The sequence below is a fragment of the Dreissena polymorpha genome, chromosome 7 (genome assembly GCF_020536995.1).
Source record: "Dreissena polymorpha isolate Duluth1 chromosome 7, UMN_Dpol_1.0, whole genome shotgun sequence".
In the NCBI taxonomy this organism is placed as follows: domain Eukaryota; kingdom Metazoa; phylum Mollusca; class Bivalvia; order Myida; family Dreissenidae; genus Dreissena; species Dreissena polymorpha.
In genome coordinates this window covers 108,519,957-108,545,256 of record NC_068361.1, presented here as the reverse complement: position 1 = coordinate 108,545,256, position 25,300 = coordinate 108,519,957, and the positions used below count along the sequence as shown (strand labels likewise).

The following is a 25,300-nucleotide window of genomic DNA, read 5'->3' as shown; positions in this document are numbered from 1 at the left end:
ATAATTCTGTCAAAATGCCAGTCAGAGTTACATTACTTTGCCTGCACAGTCCCCTTATGATAGTTAGTAAGTGTTGCAAGTATGAAAGCAATAGCTTTGATACTTCAGGAATAAAATGGACCTAAACACAAAACTTAATCAAAATTTTCAATTTTCTAAGTATAAAAAGGGCACATAATTCTGTCAAAATGCACGCCAGAGTTATCTAACTTTGCCTGCCCAGTCCCCTCATGATAGTAAGTAAGTGTACCAAGTTTGAATGCAATAGCATTGATACTTTCTGAGAAAAGTGGACCTAAACGCAAAACTTAACCAAAATTTTCAATTTTCTAAGTATAAAAAGGGCACATAATTCTGTCAAAATGCATGCCAGAGTTATCTTACTTTGCCTGCCCAGTCCCCTCATGATAGTAAGTAAGTGTACCAAGTTTGAATGCAATAGCATTGATACTTTTTGAGAAAAGTGGACCTAAACGCAAAACTTAACCGGACGCCGACGCCAAGGTGATGACAATCGCTCATAATTTTATTTTCAAAAAATAGATGAGCTAAAAACTGTTACCTAAGAAATTAACATATATCTACTTTACATACTTTTATAAGGAACAGAAACCATCAAAATAATTGAAATTAAACAAGGCTATTGTCAAGCAATATGGTCCCCTACCGGCTCCACCATTGTCAGAAATTCCACCATTTCCCGAATTATTATTTTTTTATTGCCATAGCAACCACAATATTTGACGTAGGAACAAAATGAAATGACGTGCATAATGTCCATATTGCCATCTATTCATGTTTCAAGTTTCATGAAAAAATATTAAGAACTTTTAAAGTTATCGCAGGATCCAGAAAAGTGTGACAGACAGACAGACAGACTTACAGACAAACTCACAGACGCACAAAGTGCAAACCATTAGTTCCCTCCGGTGAAACCGGTAGGGGACAACAAATGCACAAGTAAATATAAAGGCAACATTTTCTGATGTTCAACCATGAATAAAACAAAAAAGAATGTACAAGCTTTTCATATATGTTACATAGAGCATTTCTAGACAGCCTTCCCTACCCCATTATAGAGATGTATAGCAGTGACAGCACGTTTATTCTTCCTCTTTATATCTAAACCATATCTAAATCATATCTAAGCATGCGACAATTTGTAAAGGTTGAACTTTTAACCTTTTTTTCCTTTTAGCAACTCTAAGTGAGTATAGTGCAAGGGCAATAATTGTGTGATAAACAAGCCTAATTAAGAATAACTTCAGACAATTATAGTGGCTACAAACCGAAAAATGATGCAGTGAGATTCAAATCAGAACTTTACGATTCAGAAAAAAACACCTGACCCTATTAATGTGCTAAATATAAACATACGTGTAACAAAATAGTACATTAATTTTTCATAAAATGTTCAACTATCTAGAACAATATATTGTACCCTTCAGAAAACAAACATTTAGGAAATTAAAAAGAAATAAAAAGCATAACAGATTGCAACGAAAATATATTTGTACTAAAACATATGAATATAATCCTACCTTTTGTTCTTATTGAAGTTTGTTGTTACCTTTTAAATGCTCTTGAAAAAGAAAATATCACCCATGTGTTTGGTAAAAAGCCAAAAAGTTCAAATTTCTCAGAAAGCTTTCTTTGTTCAGTTTGTTCTAGTAAAATATATTCATGCTTCTGCTAAGAAATTGCACCAATGCTCTATTTATCAAAATAATGGTATCAAACACATCCGAGTATAAAATGAACTGGGGTACAATAACAATCACACATATTATCAAATTGCAAACAAACTGAACAGTGTATTAACACAATTAGGAAATTGGTCATTATTTGCATCAATTGCTGGTTGTTGCTTTCTTTCTATTATTTTTTACAATTTTTAAGATTATTTTTAGCATAAGTATGGGAAAACAACCTTTATATACACAAAAAAATGTGAACTAGTTTATTAGGAATGTATGCATTTACACAAAATCAACAATTTTAGTATTATATATTCTTATTCATGTATAAAAATACAATCTCTTTTAAAAAAAGTACAACCATACTAAGAAATCACGCATGAAGTGTCAAAATGTGTTCCAAACGTCATCAGTATAAGCTGTTATAAAAAATTAAACATCTTGAAACATACACACACACTATTGTAATCAAGAAATGGTACCTTCTTAATTAACATAAGCTCAAAATCAGAAAATCATAGAAATTATTGCTCACATTATTTTGAATGAAAAATCTTTTACTTTAAAGTTTTTCATGAAAAAAAAAAGACGACAAAGAGCTATGAAAGACCATATCATTAAAAACAAAGATACACTCAGTAGAGAAAGCAACAATCAAGCAACAAAAACGTTTTAAACACACAAGCAAAAATACAATATTGAAATGTTTGTTTAGAAATGAAAACCAACTTAAAAGTCAGAATTTATTTTCAGTCTCCTAGTCTCTAATGGACATAAGGGTTTCTTATTTCAGTTCTTAAAGGGATCTTTTCACGCTTTGGTAAATTGACAAAATTGAAAAAAGTTGTTTCAGATTCGCAAATTTTCGTTTTAGTTATGATATTTGTGAGGAAACAGTAATACTGAACATTTACCATGGTCTAATATAGCCATTATATGCATCTTTTGACGATTTTAAAACCTAAAAATTATAAAGCGTTGCAACGCGAAACGATTGAATAATTTGGAAAGTTCTGTTTTTGTCGTTAAATTTTGTGAAACTACGAAGATTGCTTATATAAGGTATAAAATACGTCCAGTATGTATACTCGGCGGAATAGCTCAGTAGGCTAGAGCGTTTTTACTTCAGGACTCTTGCAGGACTCCAGGGGTCACTGGTTCGAAACCTGGTTCAGGCAATGATCTTTTCCTTTTCTTAATTTTATTCTTGATTTTTTACTGGAGCTTTTACGATCCAATGTTTACATTTATCGATATAAAGCATTCAATGAATAAGTTAAAAAATGCCAAAATCTGTGAAAAGGCCCCTTTAATATTACCTTGATAACATAATGGCTATAGGTTTTAAACCAAATGTTATTAATTTATTTTATGGTTAAGATCGATAAAAAAATAACCATTATTCTACCACTATCATGATTGAAAACAACAACATGAAATTAAAATAATAACTATAAGAATGTCTTATAACAACTATCAGTAAAAGAATAAACATAATTTGCATACACAAAACTGTCCCCACAATTTTAACTTCAACCAGTTAATAACACAATTCACACTCTAAAATATCCTACCTTTTTGTTACATTCAAAAGGCAGCAATTTCTATTCTTGGAATAGAATTCAATCTACACACCTAACTAAAAATCATTAATCATAACTAACAATTTCAGTAAAAACTCCTTGTTTGGATATTGAAAAACAAAAAAGATATTTCTCCCAAAAAATGAAAATAACACAAGAATACAATCAACAGATCTAACACTACAAGATTCTTAAGTTCTCAGCAACAGAAACAAAACATAATTAAGTAGCAGTATTTCACATTGCAATAAAGAAAAATGTTAAGCTTTTAACAGAAAAAGCTTGCGTTCCAAAAATAAACATAGAAGAATATCCTTATTATCAGATCAAAAACTGTTTTTTTTAAATGTTGTCCTTATTATTTTTATAGCAAAAGCTCTACAGACAAGATGCAGGTTTCCACCATAACTAGGCAGTAAAGAAACATGTTTAGCTTTTAAAACCATAAGCTTATGTTACAAAAATGAAAAAGAAAAAATATCCTCATTATCAGATCCAAAAATGAGTTTCTTAAAAATAAAAACCTTATTATTACCATAGTAAAAGATCTTCAGACGATATGCAAGTTTCAACCATAACAAAATAAGCTTACATTCCAAAAAGAAACAAGGAAGAATATTCTCATAATCAGATCCAAAACTATTTTTTTTGTTATTTTGTCTATATAATTTCCATAGCAACAGATCTTCATACAAGATGCAGGTTTCCACAGTAACTAGGCGTCCTCGGCCATGTTGGAGTACCCGCTCCTGCTGCTACTGCTCGGGCGACCCCGGACGTGACGGACGCAGCGGGGCACAAGCACAGTCAACATGACTCCCAGCAGTAGGCCGACCAGGATACAGAAGACGTACCATCCGGCAGAGGCTACAAACAGGAATTTGAAACTGAATACAGGGCTGACATATCAGTTGCTGGAAATAGGAATTGTAAACTGAATACTGGGCTGACATATCAGTTGCAGGAAATAGGAATGTAAACTGAAAACTGGGCTGACATATCAGTTGCTGGAAATAGGAATTGTAAACTGAATACTGGGCTGACATATCAGTTGCAGGAAATAGGAGTTTGAAACTGAATACTGGGCTGACATATCAGTTGCTGGAAATAGGAATTGTAAACTGAAAACTGGGCTGACATATCAGTTGCAGGAAATAAGAATTGTAAACTGAATACTGGGCTGACATATCAGTTGCTGGAAATAGGAGTTTGAAACTGAATACTGGGCTGACATATCAGTTGATGGAAATAGGAATTGTAAACTGAATACTGGGCTGACATATCAGTTGCAGGAAATAAGAATCGTAAACTGAATACTGGGCTGACATATCAGTTGCAGGAAATAAGATTTGTAAACTGAATACTGGGCTGACATATCAGTTGCTGGAAATAGGAATTGTAAACTGAATACTGGGCTGACATATCAGTTGCAGGAATTAAGAATCGTAAACTGAATACTGGGCTGACATATCAGTTGCTGGAAATAGGAATTGTTAACTGAATACTGGGCTGACATATCAGTTGCAGAAAATAGGAATTTGAAACTGAATACTGGGCTGACATATCAGTTGCTGGAAATAGGAATTGTTAACTGAATACTGGGCTGACATATCAGTTGCTGGAAATAGGAATTGTAGACTGAATACTGGGCTGACATATCAGTTGCTGGAAATAGGAATTGTAAACTGAATACTGGGCTGACATATCAGTTGCTGGAAATAAGAATTGTAAACTGAATACTGGGCTGACATATCAGTTGCTGGAAATAGGAATTTGAGACTGAATACTGCGCTGACATATCAGTTGCTGGAAATAGGAATTGTAAACTGAATACTGGGCTGACATATCACTTGCTGGAAATAGGAATTGTAAACTGAATACTGGGCTGACATATCAGTTGCTGGAAATAGGAATTTGAGACTGAATACTGCGCTGACATATCAGTTGCTGGAAATAGGAATTTGAAACTGAATACTGGGCTGACATATCACTTGCAGGAAATAAGAATTGTAAACTGAATACTGGGCTGACATATCAGTTGCTGGAAATAGGAATTGTTAACTGATTACTGGGCTGACATATCAGTTGCTGGAAATAGAATTGTAAACTGAATACTGGGCTGACATATCAGTTGCTGGAAATAGGAATTGTAAACTGAAAACTGGGCTAACATATCAGTTGCTGGAAATAGGAATTGTAAACTGAATACTGGGCTGACATATCAGTTGCTGGAAATAAGAATTGTAAACTGAATACTGGGCTGACATATCAGTTGCAGAAAATAGGAATTTGAAACTGAATACTGGGCTGACATATCAGTTGCTGGAAATAGGAATTGTAAACTGAATACTGGGCTGACATATCAGTTGCTGGAAATAAGAATTGTAAACTGAATACTGGGCTGACATATCAGTTGCAGAAAATAGGAATTTGAAACTGAATACTGGGCTGACATATCAGTTGCTGGAAATAGGAATTGTTAACTGAATACTGGGCTGACATATCAGTTGCTGGAAATAGGAATTGTAAACTGAATACTGGGCTGACATATCAGTTGCAGGAAATAGGAATTGTAAACTGAATACTGGGCTGACATATCAGTTGCTGGAAATAGGAATTGTAAACTGAATACTGGGCTGACATATCAGTTTCAGGAAATAAGAATTGTAAACTGAATACTGGGCTGACATATCAGTTGCTGGAAATAGGAATTTGAAACTGAATACTGGGCTGACATATCAGTTGCTGGAAATAGGAATTTGAAACTGAATACTGGGCTGACATATCAGTTACTGGAAATAGGAATCGTAAACTGAATACTGGGCTGACATATCAGTTGCTGGAAATAGGAATTTGAAACTGAATACTGGGCTGACATATCAGTTGCTGGAAATAGGAATTATAAAATGAAAACTGGGCTGACATATCTGTTGCTGGAAATAGGAATTGTAAACTGAATACTGGGCTGACATATCAGTTGCTGGAAATAGGAATTTGAAAATGAATACTTTGTTTACATATATAATTGTATTAAGTTATATTAACATAGAATAACACCTGAAGGACTTAAGGAAACGAAATTGGCTTAAAATTTCCAGTTATTGAAAATGTTCCTTAGCAATATATGTGGTACTCCTGAGACTGTTTAAGGACCTAAACATTACCCAAAAAAGAATAGTCTGAACCTTTTTTCCATTTTTATCTAAGAATTCATAAATTTTCTATAATTTAATGCTAATTGTTTAAACATGTGATACAAATTAAATGTTAGCGTTAATATTGTAAAGAAAATTTGACAGCATATGATAACAGTTGTTGTACTTAAACAATCTTGCATAAGACCAAAAATTTATCATCTTTTAAGACTATGAAATGAGGCATTTTTCCTAAGAGTTTCCTTAGCTTTGCTTTGCAAATTATTTTTCTCCGGAAGATTTTTCACAGAATATTCTAAAAATAAGAAATATTACATAGTAGTTGACACAAATTATTGGGAGTCATATGAAAGTGTAGGTTCAGCAATTGTTGAATTAATTTTTTGTGTATGTTTTCAAACAAGAAAGTAAACATTAATAATAAATTTTCTAAGAAAATTCAAAAGTTTTAAAACTGATGATAAGTTTTCTTACAATTACAGAAATGAACACAGCTATTAATTAGATTATATTCTTAGATATCTTATGATACTTGGATAAAAACTAACATAAATCTTAAATATATGAAAATGATTCAATAATAAAAAGAAATATTATTTCACAAACAAGAGCTGTCACCATAGGATGACTTATGCCCACTATAAACGCTGGATAGAAGTTATGAGCTTTTTTCGAAACCTAAACACAGTTTTCGAAACCTAAACGCTGACCCTAAGTTCAAGGTCAAGGTCACAGGGGTCAAAATTTGTGTGCATATGGAAAGGCCTTGTCCATATACACATGCATACCAAATATGAAGGTTATATCTCAAGGGACATAGGAGTTATGAGCATTTTTCGAAACCTAAACGCAGATTTCGAAACCTAAAAACCGACCCTAAGTTCAAGGTCAAGGTCACAGGGTTCAATTTTTTTGTACGTATGGAAAGGCCGTGTCCATATACACATGCAAACCAAATATGAAGGATATATCTCAAGGGACATAGAAGTTATGAGCATTTTTCGAAACCTAAACGCAGATTTCGAAACCTAAACGTGGACCCTAAGTTCAAGGTCAAGGTCACAGGGGTTTAAATTTGTGTGCGTATGGAAAGGCCTTGTCCATATACACATGCATACCAAATATGAAGGTTATATCTCAAGGGACATAGAAGGTATGAGCATTTTTCGAAACCTTAACGCAGATTTCGAAACCTAAACGCGGAACTTAAGTTCAAGGTCAAGGTCATCAAGGTAAACATTTTTGTGCGTATGTAAAGGCCTTGTCCATATACACATGCATACCAAATATGAAGGTTATATCTCTAGGGACATAGAAGTTATGAGCATTTTTCGAAACCTAAACGCAGATTTCGAAACCTAAACGCAAAGTGTGACGGAAAGACGGACAGACAGACAGACGGACAGAGGGACAGTCCGATCACTATATGTCCCCTTTTCTTCGAAAGGGGGCATAAAATTACAAAATTTCACAATAAAATGCCTTTTTGAAGTTTAAAGTCAATACTTGAATATTTGTGTATTGCATCCAATGTCTTTCAACAAATGTTCATGTCATTAATTTAATGAAAAATAGATCATGGTGTTATTATTTAGGCAAATTAAATAAAAAACTAAAAATTAAAGTAAAAGACAATATCTAAATTTCTAAAAGTAAAGGATTTGAATGAGTACCACCATTGGTGAAGATTAACCCTTTCCCACTCAGGAGCAAAGTGAAAACCGCTATGTGTAAACAGCACAAAACCAGAACAGCCTGCGAGCCACTCTCAGTCTGTTCAGGTTTTATGCTGTTTCCTGCTCATCAGTGTCTAAGGGTTCGAAATGAAGCCTTTAAAACTTGAACTTAGTAAGAAATGTCTTAAATGTTACTTTCTTAGGGGCAACAAATGCCTAACAATACGTATCCAACTGGTAAAAGGTTAAATTAAACTATTTAGAGATTGGAACCAAAAGTGGACTACCAACTGACCTATATTATCCAACAAATGTCATCCATTATCTTTCATGCTCAGAACATAATAAATGAAAACAATTTAACATAATTCTGCTGTAAGTCATGAAACCTAAATTCATAACAGACTTACATTCATCAGTGACAACAGTGTGTGGTTCAGGTGCAAAGTTAACATCATTACCCTGTAAGTCATTAAATCTAAATTCACTACAGACTTACATTTCTTGGTGTCATCAGTGTGTGGGGCGGGTGGTGGGGTAGGCGGAGGTGTAGGGATTATAGTACAGTTGAGCTCATCACTCCAGTCTCCACAGTCATTTTTCCCATTGCACTGCCAGTCTGGGTGCATGCAGAGTGAATTTTTGCACACATTTAGGCATACTGAAAACACACAGGCCTCAAATGTCAACACAGTCTAAGGCAATAAAGTAATATATGGTTGCATGCAGACCGAGTTCTTGATTACCTTTGCACACACTGAAAACACAAGGGCCTCATTTGATATCAATACACTCATATTTCATGAAGTAGTGAATGCACACTGAGTTGTTGCATACTAGGCGAGGTTGACTCGACCTGAGTTTTAGCATGAACATGTGAGTCTGCCTCAAGCTAAGAATTGAGATTTGTTATGAGCTGACCGACATTCTCAGCTATCAACTGAGTGGAAACTCTAAACTCATCATCATTAATTGAGCTAAAAAGATAATAAATTACAATACATTCTCAGAGCTCAACTGAGTGGAAACTCTAAACTCATCTTCTGGATTGAGCATAAAAGAAAATTAATTAACGATACATTCTCAGAGCTAAACTAAGTGGAAACTCTAAACTCATCTTCAGAATTGAGCTAAAAAGGTAATAAATTAACGATACTGGGCCCTTGTCCCTGTTTCTATCATTCCAATTGATGTACTTGACCTACCGTACGTTGAGTACGAGAGAGTGAAGTTGAGTGGCTTGGTGTTGAGCTTGGCCGTGTAGGAGTACCTAACCCACAAGTAGTTGGTCCTCGACAGAATGGTTCGGTTAAGTTTGGGGAGGTAATCATCGTTGCGTCCAGATGACCCGTCTTTTACTGTCAACGTGCTGCAAGTAGATGTAGATATGTTATCCCAGGCTAGATTTCCATGCATACTTGCTTCAAATGCTTCATCAAGATTGGTTCATGCAAACAAGGATTTCCAAGAGACTGCTATATTCCCTGCTGAGATTCTTTTGACCTTAAAACAGTGACCTTGATTTTGAGCTTGAGACATTGACTCAGGACTCTTTTAAATCAGTATAGGAGATATTTACAAGATATCAAACAATGAAGGCTAACTATTGTACTTCAAATGCGACCATGACCTTGAGCATGCCGGTATGACTGATGCCTGATACCAGATAACTATTGAATAATTAAATGGTAATTAAATTGAAAACCTTTTAATTCCCTTTTATTATTGTTTAATTTGAGTTGCAATGCTATGAGGTTAAATTTCATTTACACTTGTATATATCATGAATATTTCTGGGCCAAGTGTGAGGTTGAGCGCTCTAAAACTGGTTTAAACCAGCAGTGCTTTGCATTGACTATTCCAAGGCGGTGACCCCAGCCTTATTTTACTATGTGTGTATGTTGTTTCGTATTGTTCCATACTGTTTTGGCAATTGGTCACTTACCATAAATAAAGGACCACAAACTTGTGTATAATAAAAATGCAATACTGCTGGAATAGATGGAGTTTCACTTTTTATATTTTACACATTGTATCAGGGATCTTAAAATTGCAGCCAAAGTTCATATGAAACACACACAAAAATGGAGGCTCTAAATTGTGAACTTGAAGCATGACCTTGACCTCACATCAGCATTCAAGTCTTCTAAAGATTGTCTCATTAACCTTTTCATTGTGGCCAAGTTTCATGAAAATCCTTAAAATGGTATAGCAGATATAGAAAGGAAAACATTTGACCTTCAAATGTTAACATGACCTTGAGTTGTGTCTTCAGCACATTACCTCAATGACCTTAAATTTGTTGCCAAGTTAACAAGAGCTTGTCACAGTATTGCCTAATCCCCGCCGAAATGTGTTTGCTTGTATGACAACATTTGTTTTAGAGAGTAGAACAATATTTATAAAATCAAATAAAGGGAGATAATTCATTATGCTCCGGACAAAAATTTACTTTGAAATATAAAAAAGAGATACAATTCAAACACTAAGGTAGAAAGAGTTATGGTTCTTAGTCACTGCACTTCTCCTACTTGCCATCAGTTTAAGTTTCAAGTAAATCCCTTCAGTAGATTTAGAGTTATGCTCCGGACAAAAATTTACTTTAAAATTATATAAAAGGGGAGATAATTCAAAAACTAAGGTAGATAGAGTTATGGATTTGGGTCACTGCACTTCTCCTAGTTGCCATATGTATTTCAAGTTTAAAGTAAATCCCTTTAGAAGATTTAGAGTTATGCTCCGGACAAAATTTACTTTAAAGTTATATAAAAGGGGAGATAATTCAAAAACTAAGGTAGATAGCGTTATGGTTCTTAGTCACTGCACTTTTCCTACTTGCCATCTATTCATATTTCAAGTTTTAAGTAAATCCCTTCAGTAGATTTAGAGTTATGCTCCGGACGAAAATTTACTTTAAAATTATGTAAAAGGGGAGATAATTAAAAAACTAGGTAGAGTTGTGGTTCTTGGTCACTGCACTACTCCTAGTTGCCATTTGTTTATGTTCTAAGTTTAAAGTAAATCCATTGAATAGATTTGGAGTTATGCTCCGGACAAAGTTTCAGCCGGACAGACAGACGGACAGGACCAATTACTATATCCCCTCCGAAAAAAATTATTTGCGGCGATAAAAAAAAATCCCTCAATGTATAGGAAATATGGACCAAGGTTGAAAATAGAGGCTCACACTCTTGGCTGATTTTGAAAAAAATTACATGTCCAAAAAAAAAAGACTAAACAAGAGGGCCAATATGGCCCTAGTTTGCTCACCTGAGAGAAGTCGGTTCATTTAATCTTTACCAAATGTCAAACTTGACCCAGATATTGTCCAGACAAACATCCTGGTCAAGTTTCATCATTATTGAACCAAAACTCTGGCACATGGAGTGTTTTTGTTTCTGTAAGATTTGACCTGGTGACCTATATTTTGAGTTGACTCCCCTAACCAAATATCAAACTTTGCTTACAAAAATAAATATTATGACCAAGACATAAAATCTGAAACAAAATTGTGACCTCTAGAGTGTTTACAAGGATTTTGTATAATATAATGAAAATGTGGACAATCTAAGCGCAATAATTATGGCAATAATTATGTGATTTTGCTCATTATAAAACTTGAATGAGATCTTGCAGCAACTTTGATAAAGAATGCTTGAGAAATGTGAATGCAAGAGTGTTTACAAACCAAATGTGAACGGGCAGACGGCGAACCAAGAACAATCCTAAAAAGTGTGTTTCACCGATCTGAGCCATTTTCCGACTTGTCCGAGAAATCAATAAAACCAATGTATTGACTAAGTTTCACGATGATTAGGCACAAAATGTGACTTCTATAGTGTTCAATCACAAGGTTTCTCTCTAGTCACATAAGGAAAACTGCCCCACCCCGGCCCCTGGCAGCCATGTTTTTTGACCGATTGAGATATATATAATACCAATCTTTTCACCAATAATGTGACTTCTGCCCCCCCCCCCCCCTCCCCCGGGAGCCATTTTATTCAACTGACCTGAACCATTTTCGAACTCAACTCTCATATCAAGGAAACAAATGTTCTAACCAAATTTCCTGAAAATTGGGCCAAAAATGTGACTTCTAGAGTGTTCACATGTTTTCACTTTATACATATAGAGAAAACTGCCCCACCCACTTACGGCCATGTTTTTTCACCGATCTGGATCATTTTTCAACTCGTCCGAGATATCAATAAAACCAATATTTTGACAAACTTTCATGATGATTGGGCAAAAATTGTGACTTCTAGAGTGTTTACAAGGTTTCTCTATAGCCAAATAAGGAAAACTGCCCCACCCACTGGCGGCCATGTTTTTCAATGGACAGGAACCACTTTTGAACTCAACCAACATATCATTAAGACAAACATTTTGGCAAAGTTACATGAAGATTGGGCATGAAATGTGACTTCTACAGTGTTTACAAGATTTGTGTTGTTTTTTTACCTAGTGACCTAGTTTTTGACCCGGCATGACCCAGTTTCGAACTCGACCGAGATTTAATTGGGACAAAGCTTCTGACCAAGTTTCATGAAGAACGGACAATAAGGCCACGACTTTTTTTTTATTGGTTTACAAAAATTATTTTAAAAATGGTCAATCGGGCATTTGAAAAAAAAAAAAAAAAAACATCATTGGAAAAATAAGTTAATACTAATAACATAAGAACAAAGACAACATCTTTTTAAACCTTAACACAGTGACAACAAATCAAATTATGCAATGAAACACATATATATCTTCAAATGAAATGAGTCCTAAAAGCACCTTTTGTTACATTAGGAAATTTTAATCACTCCATTACATGACATGCCTTGTTCTCCCATTAAAACGAAAAACAAATTTTCGTAATTTGATGCCCACCATCACGCAATGCGATGCCCGTTGCATAAATCTTATATAAGATAAACTACTCATACACAAATTATGTGTTTGCTTTTACTCGACTTATGTGATCGTCCATGAAAATAAATCGATGCAGATCGATCCCCGCTTCGTCGCAGTAATGTTTGTTTAAGTTATTGTCGTCATAGAGACTCGTTGATTTACAACGAAAAACGTCTTTTTTTAACATACGCGAATTAATTTAATCATATTTTTCAACTTCACTTTCGCTTTATTTTGATAATTTAATCCAAAGTTTAATGTTAGCAAGTATTTTTTTAATGGAATTGTAAACAAACAGTCAGTTAAAGTCAGTCAAAAATTTGCAGTCTGTGTGAATTGACAGTTTGACGTCATCAAAGGAAAGCCGCTTCCTGTCTGAAGCAATAAAGCTACAAATTTTGCGCCGACAAAATTGGCTTCCTTTGTCAAGCAATCAACATGCCGAACCAATCGTGTGTTTGTTTCTCAATGGCAATCCTCCAATTTAATAATAGCTCGTGCATAGCTCCGCCTTCGAATCTTTTGCTGAGAACAGAGGTGGAGTTTAACGGTTAATTGAGCTAGTGTTTTACGCAAGTTGAGTTTTGATTTGCAGAAATTACTCGGCCCTAAGCATTGAAACGACAAATACATTTATCAATTTAATTTCAGAGATATACGGATTTGTTCCGATTTCCAAACTCTCTGTACAGTTCCTAACTATGGCGGAAGTGTTTACAAAATTCCTAAACACATATATCGTAAATAATGGCAGTGTTTTATTGGATTATTGTTAGCCTACTAATTATCAAATTGCAAGGTAATACTTTTTAATCTACTACAATATCGGGTTTGTTTAATATAATTAACATGTTAAACAATATATTTGCATCACAGACTAGGAAATTTTTTTTGATGGGGTCGACATTTTACTGACGCTGATTTTCCTATTGTCTATAATTTTTACCCGAAATAAATTTTGAGAAGTGCCCATAAAAGGACTGGTACATAATGTGTCACATTGAAAAATATCCCAATCTCTGCAATATATATGTGAACCAATCGTTGATTGTACTTACTTGATTTTATTCGCAACCGTACTCAAACCGAACCGTTTTTTTCTAGTTTCGCTCATTTTTCAGTGCGGTTGGGAATAAAATAAATAAAAAATTTCATTTACATTTTTTTTTCCACCATTTTCCAAAAATTAGGGTCGGCGGTTTTGTAAACCAAGAAATATAAAAGTCGTGGCTTAAATGTGGCCTCTAGAGTGTTTATCAACAAATGTGGACGGAGGGACAGACAACGGACAAAGACTGGTCACAAAAGCTCACCTGAGCAATCAGGTGAGCTAAAAAGGTACGTACTTGTCAGCAGTAGGGTTGCTAGTCATTGAGAGGTTTGCACTGATGATGTTAGGATTGGTACTGTTGCCAGCAGCCACCTGGATGACCCAGATGCACTCCATAGTCTGGTTCGCGCCACTGTTGCCAAAGATGCCAGTTGCATTCATATTAAGAGTAGCACCACAGTCTGAAATACAAACATTAACCATGTCTGATTTGACGATAAGTGATTTAATTGAGCATATTAAGTAAGATTTGATCAGTCAGTGAACACCCTTCAAGTGATTTTTTCACAGTTTGGCCAAATTTCCGAAAACCTGTCCTAGATTTGAAACAGAATGCATGCATTAAATTCATACTAGCAAAATTTCAACTCTGATGAGTAACAAGAAACCGTCGGAGACGGGTGATGCTCCCCAAAGGTTTTTTTTTGTCGCAATATTGCACTATATATTCAGATAAAAGGAAACGTCTTGAGAGGCATATCATTGGACAAAATAATACGATGGATGGTTTAGCAATTTAAACATTTCAAAAGGCCATAACTCTCTTAATAAATCATCTAACCAGAACCCACTAATAACATGCTCATCTCCTCAAGGAAGTTAAGCTTCCCATAAAGCTTCATTGAAGTCCAGTCAGTAGTTGGGGAGAAATAGCCCGGACAAGAATTGCACTATATGTACAGTTTATAGAAAATTTAGAAGGGCCATAACTCTGTGAAAAATCATCCGCCCATAACCGGCTGATAATATGCACATCTCCTGTTGGTAGTGAAGCTTCCCATAAAGTTTCATTGAATTCCCGTGATAAGTTGCTGAGAAATAGCTCTGACAAGAATTGCACTATCTGTACAATGGAAAATTTCAAAGGGCCATAACTATGTGAAAAATCATCCGACCATAACCGGCTGATAATATGCATATCTCCTCTTGGTAGTGAAGCTTCCCATAAAGTTTCATTGAATTCCCGTAATAAGTTGCTGAGAAATAGCCCGGACAAGAATAACACTACATGTACAATGGAAAATTTCAAAGCGCCATAACTATGTGAAAAATCATCCGACCAGAACTGGCTGATAATATGCACATCTCCTCTTGGTAGTGAAGCTTCCCATAAAGTTTCATTGAATTCCGGTCATTAGTTGCGGAGAAATAGCCCGGACAAGAATTACACTATATGTACAGTTAATGGAAAATTTCAAAGGGCCATAACTCTGTGAAAAGTCATCCGACCAGAACTGGCTGATAATATGCACATCTCCTCTTGGTAGTGAAGCTTCCAATAAAGTTTCATGGAATTCCGGTCATTAGTTGCTGAGAAATAGCCCGGACAAGAATTGCACTATATGTACAGTTACTGGAAAATTTCAAAGGGCCATAACTCTGTGAAAAAATCATCCGACCAGAACTGGCTGATAATATTCACATCTCCTCTTGGTAGTGAAGCTTCCCATAAAGTTTCATTGAATTCCGGTCATTAGTTGCTGAGAAATAGCCCTGACAATAATTGCACTATATGTACAGTTAATGGAAAATTTCAAAGGGCCATAACTCTGTGAAAAATCATCCGACCACAACTCGCTGATAAAATGCACATCTCCTCTTGGTAGTGAAGCTTCCCATAAAGTTTCATTGAATTCCGGTCATTAGTTGCTGAGAAATAGCCCGGACAAAAATTGTGCACGAATGGACGGACAGAGAGATGGACAGACGAAGCAGTGACTAGGGTATATGCTCCCCCCAAATAAATTTTGGGGGAGCATAAAAACCAACATTCTTGTATACTTTCAAAAAGAACTATATTAAATATAATAGTGTTCTTTATTGAAAATAATGGTTGCTGAAATACATTATTGCATTATGAGCTATTTTTCAAGTAATATTTGTTTCTAAATCATCAAAAAGTCATTTTCATGCCATTCAAAATTCATAACAAAAATAATTGATTGTAATTATGACTTATTGACACGTTTGAGGCCTTGTGTATGAGCACAAAAACAAAACAGTAAGACCCAGTAAAATGTGTCTTGTTCTGATAAAACTGGTCATAATGCATAGGCGTTAAGTGTCGTCCCAGATTAGCCTGTGCATATCTTTTAGAAATCCATATTCGATACAACAAAGTATTCATTAAAATAATTTATTCTCCCTATTGCCTTCATATTACAAAATAATCTAACTGCACGAAACACATTTTGTGTCAATATATTCTAAAACAAAGAGAACATAAATATAAGTAAGGCTGTAGAAGATGGAATTCTTCAATTCAAATCAATCAGAAATACTATTGCACAGTTAAACATTAACTGATAAAATGTGTCTGGGATTCCATTGGTACCATTTAAACTATGTGGAAGTTAAACGCAACATACCATTCAGTCATGTATAACACGCAGTTTTTTGCCCCCGAAATCAATGTTAAAACCATGGTGCATGTTAAACAATACTATAATAATGTTGAGTAGTTTTCCAAAGATTACGCAACCTTTCTCAAATAGCTTCCAGATATTGTAACCAGACAATCAGCACCATTAAATGATCTTTATTATTGAGATCAGAAGGGACAATGTTAATACATGATAATAATTAATTTCAAATTTTATTTTCAGGTAGTATCCAGAGTTCAAACAATTCATCTGATTTAGAACGAGAAGAAACGAAGCCAATTATGGTCATTATTTTTTACAAGTTATTTTTGTTCTTAAAAAACCCATACTTTATTGCGCTGTTTGGGATGTCAGAAAAAGTAGAAATAATTCCAACAAATGCATTAAAAAAAAGAAAGCATTTTAATAAGCATTTCATCAAGATGAACATACTGCAATAACTGTAACAGATGTCCATAATATCAGCTTATATGAAATATGGCAGAAATGGAATCATTAGTTACTGTAGCTTTGAACAAGGTTTGCCAAAACTTATTGTGAACAGATGAGGCAATTATGTTTCCTTTCCTTCACAAGTTTTACTTATTTAACCCTTTCCCACTCAGAAGCAAAGAGAAAATTGCTGTGTGCAAACAGCATAAAACCAGAACAGCCTGCGAGCAACGCGCAGACTGTTCAGGTTTTATGCTGTTTGCTGCTCATCGATATTAAAGGGTTGGAAATAAGCCTTAAAAACTTAAATCAAGTCAGAAAGGTCTTTAATTAAATGTAACTTTCCAAGGGACTTACACATGCTTGAATATATGTATCTAAGTGGTCAAGGGGTAACTTTGACATAGTGACCAAGCTTTAAACTACACTTGACCCAGTTTTGAACACGGCAAAGATATCATTGTTTTGACTAAATTTTAAGAAGATTAGGCAATAAAAGTAGTCTCTAAAAGGTGATAACAAAAGCTCAACATGAGTATCTTGATCAACAAAAAATACTTTGATTTATTCTATGCTTTCTGATGGTTTATAGAGAAATATTAGTGAACTTAAACTGATATTTCACTGTTTCAAACAGTGAAAAATTACCAGAACTATTTTTAGATATCTTTGGTTTCCCAATTGTGACCCCCAATTCTACCAAGGGTGTTTACTCTGCATTGAATGTTAAAAAAAAGGATTAGTTTCTTTTGAACATACATGTAATAACACTCACCAATGACACGGACAGTGATATTTGCGCCAGATCCTGACATGTCGAGACCTGAACCAGCGGGAGCCGAGTTGAAAGCCACCGAGAGATTCACGTTCTGCACCACAATATCAGGAATGGGATTGGTTGTAGAGGCATTGAACATTGCCAGTGACTTCGTCAGGTTCTATAAAACATAAATGGGCCATGCTCTGGGAAAACTTTGCCTAATGCACGCGCGTAAAGTGTCATCCCAGATTAACCTGTGCAGTCAGCATCAGGGACTACACTTTCCACTTTGATGGAATTATTTAGTTTAAAGGAATTCTCTACTAACTGAAAATCAACTTAAGTGAAAAGTGTTGTCCCTGATTAGCATGTGCATGCTTCGCATGCTAATCGGGGACAACACTTAAACCACATGCATTATGTCTGGTTTACCCATAGCAAAGCTAAATGACCCAAAAATGGGTGTGGCGTGTAGAACTCATCAAGGTGCATCTACATATGAAGTTTCAAAGTTGTAGGAGGAAGCAATTTGATTTTAGAGCCAAGGTTCAAAACCTTAACAAAATGTTTTAGCACTACACGGACAGCTGACCGCGGACAACGAGCTGGCTATGACAATACCTCGAATTTTCTCCAAAAACGCCGAGAAAAAAAAAAAACTCACATCCAAGCAACACAAAAGTCTGAACTAAGGAACTGTTGAACATTAATGTGATAAAAAGTATAGATTGTGCTTAGACTTTCCAATGCAAAGTAAAAAATGCTGATACTATACACAATTTTACAAGTTTATGACTCGTTTTTTTCCCCACAATTTTTCAAGTTCACAACTTAATTTTTTTAAGTTTTGAAAGGTTAGCAACACATTTGTTCACTAATTAAGCTGCAGCTTGAAACAAGAGATGTGTTTGTCAGAAACACAATGCCCCCTATTGCGCCGCTTTGAAAGATACACATGCATGCCAAATATCAAGAAAATAGACCAGCCAGTATCTGACAACTGCACTACTTAAAGCAGAGGTAGGGCAAACATGGCATTTAAAAGAATTTTATTACCTGGCCAAAAGTAATGTGGCAGGGTCGGGTATTGAAACCACGATCCTTGGATTTGTAGTCCATCACTTAACAAATTAAGCATGGAAGCCACACAAAAGACCAAAAAAAGAAAAACAAAATTCAACAAGAGCTGTCACCATAGGATGACTTGTGCCCCATATAAACGCTAGATAGAAGTTATGAGCTTTTTCGAAACCTTAACACAGATTTCGAAACCTAAACGCAGACTTTAAGTTCAAGGACAAGGTCACAGGGGTCAAAATTTGTGTGCGTATGGAAAGGCCTTGTCTGTATACACATGAATACCAAATATGAAGGTTATATCTCAAGGGACATAGAAGCTATGAGCATTTTTCAAAACCTAAACGCAGATTTCGAAACCTATACACGGACCCCAAGCTCAAGGTCAAGGTCACAGGGTTAAATTTTGTGTGCGTATGGAAAGGCCTTGTCCATATACACATTCATACCAAAAATGGAGGTTATATCTCAAGGGACATAGAAGTTATGAGCATTTTTGAAACCTAAATGCAGATTTCGAAACCTAAATGTGGACCCTAAGTTCAAGGTCAAGGTCACAGGGGTAAAAATTTGTATGCGTATGGAAAGGCCTTGTCCATATACACATGCATACCAAATATGAAGGTTTTATCTCAAGGGACATAGAAGTTATGAGCATTTTTCGAAACCTAAACGCAGTGTGACGGAAAGACGGACAGACAGACAGACAAACGGACAGACAGACAGTCCCATCACTAAATGCTCCCTTTTCTTCGAAAGGGGGCATAAAAACATTCAACACATAACACCTGTACAGGAAAGAAACACAGTGGGTATGGTATCCCAATTCTTACCTGTAGCAGTGTAACACTATGGGTATTCTGGAGCTGAACTGGAGCGTTCACCGTTATATACATCCAAGAAGTGTTCCTCGCAGGCAGAGCCCAGTTGCAGTTGGCGTTTAGAGGGTACTGGTTTGGGTTATTGGGAGTTGTCAGTTGTCCTGTTTGGCTGAGGTTGCCACAGGCTGCAAATAAATACATATATTGAAGATCAAGGTAGAATTCTGTTGGGTTCAATGAATGCTATATTGTTTTACGTTTAATTTCTTTCTTAAGTTTCAGTCCTCAAAACAAGGTCAGTTACAGTTTTAAGGCCAATTTCATATTCAGTGCTTGGTTTAATATCAGTGTATGTTTCAGATGAGTTGTTGTTTTTATGTCAGTGCTTATTTCTATACAAGTGCTGAAACAATGTAGGTTTAGGTTAAAGATGAGTTTTAAGTTCAAGGACAGTGTTTGTTTTAAAGTTAGTTATTGGTTCATATCAGCAGATTTTGTTAGTTTTTTTTATTCAATGTCATTTTATCAAAAAGGGCTAGTGTAAGCTCTAAGGTCAGTGCATGTTTTAGTTAAGTTAACATCACACTTTTTTTGAAGGTCAGTTAATTACATGACAACATTTGTAAACATATGTGTTTGGTTAAATGTAGGGATGCAAGAGGTTAACCGGTTTATCTACCGAAATACCAGTTAACCGGTTACATTTTCGGGAAAAGGTTAACCTGGAAAAAAATATTTGATTATGTTTTATTATGGAATTATTCGTTTGATTTTACTTTTTTCGCGTGACATGCTGCCAACTTTCACTGGCGACTAGTTAGAACAACATGCAGCACCATTGACTGTAATAAATAACGTGTCAAGTAATAAAGCAATTAATCAATACCATTGTGATAACAAATAGGGGGTACGTTTTGATAACTGACGCTATTGCTTTTTGAATGGCTAAAATTTAACTAGCGAACTGCGGTGAGTGGGAGCTATTAGCGAAGATGTATTTGACACGTTTATTGAACTCGCGATAAAAAATAGTTGAGACATTGAACGGCTTATTTTGATGTTTTCTGATTGCTCGCAAAAATACCGTGTTTATAAGTAACAATTTTATCAAGAATTGCATTCGTAGTTAAAATCTTGACAAGTTAATGTCGTTTTGTTTAGCAAAAACTAATATCATAATGATAAGTTACGTCCAACGATTCCGCCATTACCGCCAGATGCAAGTTTTATTTAAGAAAGAAAACTATTAGCTAATAAAATAATTAAAAATCAATTAAAAATATTTAAACAAGAAACCGTCGGAGACGGGTGATGCTCCCCAATGTTTTTTTTGGTCACAATATTGCACTATATATTCATATAAAAGGAAACGTCTTAAGGGCACAGTAGTTGGGGGACAAGAATTTTTTATATAAAATTTCAAAGGGCCATAACTCTGTGAAAAATCATCTGACCAGAACCCGCTGATAATATGCACATCTCCTCTTGGTAGTGAAGTTTCCCATAAAGTTTCATTGAATTCCGGTCATTAGTTGCTGAGAAATAGCTCAGACAAGAATTGCACTATATGTACAGTTAATGGAAAAATTTCATTCAAAGGGCCTAGCTCTGTGAAAATCATCCAAACAGAACCCGCTGATAATATGCACAACTCTTGGTAGTAAAGCTTCCCATAAAGTTTCATTGAATTCCGGTCATTAGTTGCTGAGAAATAGCCCGGACAAGAATTGCACTATATGTACAGTTAATGGAAAATTTTCAAAGGGCAATAACTCTGTGAAAAATCATCCGACCATAACCCGCTGATAATATGCACATCTCCTCTTGGTAGTGAAGCTTCCTATAAAGTTATATTGAATTTCGGTCATTAGTTGCTGAGAAATAGCCCGGACAAAAATTGTGCACGGACGGACACACGGACGAACGGACAGACGAAGCGGCGACTATATGCTCATCCCAATTTTTTTGGGCGGAGCATAAAAATTTAACCGTTAGATTTAGTATTTGTTTAATTGCTTTAAATTTGCGCGCAATGGTACATTAACAAACATACGTAACTCTCAGTATTTGAGATCATAATACTTGATTACTTCGCTATTAAATAAATGTACTGATAATATTAAACATTCAACTTTCATTTCGTTTGAAATGAATTTAATTTGCATTCGTGTCTTTTATTTCACACATTTTTTAATTGTATAATGAAAATCAAACGATACCTCTTCGGCTACAAACGCTAAAATGCAAACAACAAAATATGCAATTATCGAATAAGAAGAGATGCGGATTTGTTGAACACACGTGACCCACTTTACGTCGAATTGAAAGGGGAAAAAAAACATTTCCATATTAAGCCAATTTGAGTTTCAAAAATTAAAAGAGAATGAACAAAGGAACACACCATTTTTGTGAGAGCGATATGACGCGAACGTAATATAAGCGGCCCAACCAAAAAATAAGTTTATAACACATGAAAATGAAAATTGTGTTGTTCTTTAATTTTTTACTTCTATGCATTTACAAAGGAAAAATAAATAAAATATATAGCATACATTTACAGAATTATTTAAATAAATTGTATAATACATTTTATTACGAAACTGGCATGCTTTAAACGCAAACGAATTCAAATTTGAAACAAGGGACAAAATTGTCACAAAACCAGGTTTTCATTGTGAAAAAAAATCTGATAAAGGGAGAAAACTCAAACTAAACTTTTAAAATTAACAAACAAAATTAACCCCCTTTGTAAATTTGTTTTTAAGAAAAATCTATTTTTAGTCGTGGCGACCTTGACATTGGAGATATTGACGTGATTCTTTTGTGCCACACACCATCCCATGATAGTGAACAAATGTGCCAAATGATTTTTAAATCTCACAATGAATGACATAGTTATGGCCAGGACAAGCTCATTTATGGCCATTTTTGACCTTTGAACTCAAAGTGTGACCTTGACCTTGGAGATATCAACGTAATTATTTTGCGCAACACACCCTCCAATGATGCTGAACAAATGTGCCAAATGATTTTAAAATCTGACAATGAACGACATAGTTATGGCCCGGACAAGCTTGTTCCGACAGCCCGCCAGCCAGCCCGCCAGCCCGCCAGCCAGCCAGCCAGCCCGCCCGCATTCGCCAATCTAATAACCAGTTTTTTCCTTCGGAAAACCTGGTTAATTACTTTTGTTTCTACAGAGCGGTTCGAGCGGTATGACATTTTTCACGTAACATTAATCATTTTAACTACTTAAGGCGTTTCGGTTAACCGGTTAATAACTGGTTACGGAAAAAAGGTTAACCGGTTAATGATTTGTGTTACCTCTTGCATCCCTAGTTAAATGTGATAACTTTTTTGTCCGATTTAAGTATTAGTTTCAAATCAGTACTTTTATCAAAGCCAATACTTGTTTGTATGTCAATGTTTGTCAGGGTTTATTACAAGGTCAGTGTAAGTCATATTTATTACAATGTCAGTGTTGATCAGAGCTTGTTTCAATGTAAGTGTTAGTCAGAGCTTGTTTCTACGTCAGTGTTGGACCTAGCTTGTTTCTAGGTCAAGTTTGGTCATAGCTTGTTTCTAGTTTAGAATTGGGCAATGCTTGGTTCAATGTCCATGTTTGATCAGGGCTTGGTTCATATCAGTATTTGATCAGATATTGTTTGAAGGTCAGTGTTTTTCAGAGCTTGTTTCAAGGTCATTGATCTCACCTGAGTTTGCTGCAAGGCTTTGGTAGCTGGCTGACACAATCTGGTTTGTGCAATTAGCTGGCTGAGAGTACACCAGTCTGAAAACATAGCATTGAGCATAATAATACAGCTAGGCACAAGCAGACTTTCAGCTTTAATCCTTCTAAAGCCCTGCACAGCAAAATTTATTTCTTGCTGACATGGCCTCAGTTCTTATGAAGGAGAATTATGCTTATTTCAGAAAACACTCATTTTGTTTGTTTAAAATAAATTTACATATGATTTACATTTGTTAGCTCTAAATTTGGATACTATACCAACTTAACTATACACTTAGGAAGAAAGAAGGGCATGCGTTACGTTATTATATGAATCCATGTAAAATCCATGTGCATAATACAAATTTGTATTCACAATAAAAATGTTTTTTTTTAATTTATCTGGTGTTAACATACATAAACCCAAATACTGTTCATTGAAAGCCAGGGGGAGGAGGGATATAAGCCCTTTGGGCATATATGCCAAAGTCAAATTTTAACAAGGGCTGTTAAACATGTAAAACATGCATGCCCCCCATATGGGCTGTCAGTTGTAGTGGCAGCCATTGTGTGAATACGTTTTTAGGCACTGTGACCTTGACCTTTGACCCAGTGACCTGAAAATAAATAGGGGTCATCTGCAAGTCATGATCAATGTACCTATGAAGTTTCATGATCCTAGGCGTAAGCTTTCTTGTGTTATCATCAGACAAACATTTTCCTGTGTCAAGTCAACGTGACCTTGACCTTTGACCTAGTGACCTGAAAGTCAATAGGGGTCATCTGAGAGTCATGATCAATGTACCTATGAAGTTTCATGATCCTAGGCGTAAGCTTTCTTGAGTTATCATCCGGAAACATTTTTCTAAGTTGAGTCACCGTGACCTTGACCTTTGACCTAGTGACCTGAAAATCATTAGGGGTCATCTGCGAGTCATGATCAATGTACCTATGAAGTTTCATGATCCTAGGCATATGCATTCTTGAGTTATCATCCGGTAACCATTTTTCTATTTCGGGTCACCGTGACCTTGACCTTTGACCTAGTGACCTGAAAATCAATATGGGTCATCTGCGAGTCATGATCAATGTACCTATGAAGTTTCATGAGCCTAGGCATAAGCGTTCTTGAGTTATCATCCGGAAACCATTTTACTATTTCGGGTCACCATGACCTTGACCTTTGACCTACTGACCTGAAAATCAATAGGGGTCATCTGCGAGTCATGATCAATGTACCTATGAAGTTTCATGATCCTTGGCATAAGCGTTCTTGAGTTATCATCCGGAAACATTTTTTTTATTTCGGGTCACCATGACCTTGACCATAGACCTAGTGACCTCAAAATCAATAGGGGTCATCTGCGAGTCATGATCAATGTACCTATGAAGTTTCATGATCCTACCGAAAGCTTTCTTGAGTTATCATCCGGAAACCATCTGGTGGACAGACGGACATACAGACCGACATGTGCAAAACAACATACCCCCTCTTCTTCGAAGGGGGGCATAATAAACAAGACTATTGTCAAGTGTCAAGCAATATGGTCCCCTACTGGTGGAACTCCACCATTGTCAGATTATATTTTTTAAATGTATTTGTTACCATAGCAAACGGAATTTTCGATGTAGGAACAAAATGAAATGACGTGCATATTCTCCATATTGCCATCTAACCATGTTTCAAGTGTCATGAAAAATTATGAAGAACTTTTTAAGTTATTGCAGGATCCAGAAAAGTGTGACGGACAGA

The 25,300-nt window shown here is 35.5% G+C and overlaps 1 protein-coding gene across 1 annotated transcript in view; it reads right to left on the bottom strand.

The window, feature by feature from the left end:
- Positions 1–582: 582 nt before the first annotated feature.
- The window catches only part of LOC127838508 (uncharacterized), a 115,316-nt gene continuing 90,598 nt past the window's right edge, over positions 583–25,300 (bottom strand). Inside the window, exons 16-22 of the mRNA XM_052366295.1 lie at positions 23,531–23,607; positions 19,830–20,002; positions 17,935–18,097; positions 14,360–14,525; positions 9,317–9,480; positions 8,611–8,772; positions 583–4,147 (exon numbers count right to left, since the gene is read on the bottom strand). Of these exons, the coding sequence (XP_052222255.1) occupies positions 3,996–4,147; positions 8,611–8,772; positions 9,317–9,480; positions 14,360–14,525; positions 17,935–18,097; positions 19,830–20,002; positions 23,531–23,607 (1,057 nt within the window). The 3' untranslated portion in view covers positions 583–3,995. The remainder of the gene's footprint in view (positions 4,148–8,610; positions 8,773–9,316; positions 9,481–14,359; positions 14,526–17,934; positions 18,098–19,829; positions 20,003–23,530; positions 23,608–25,300) is intronic.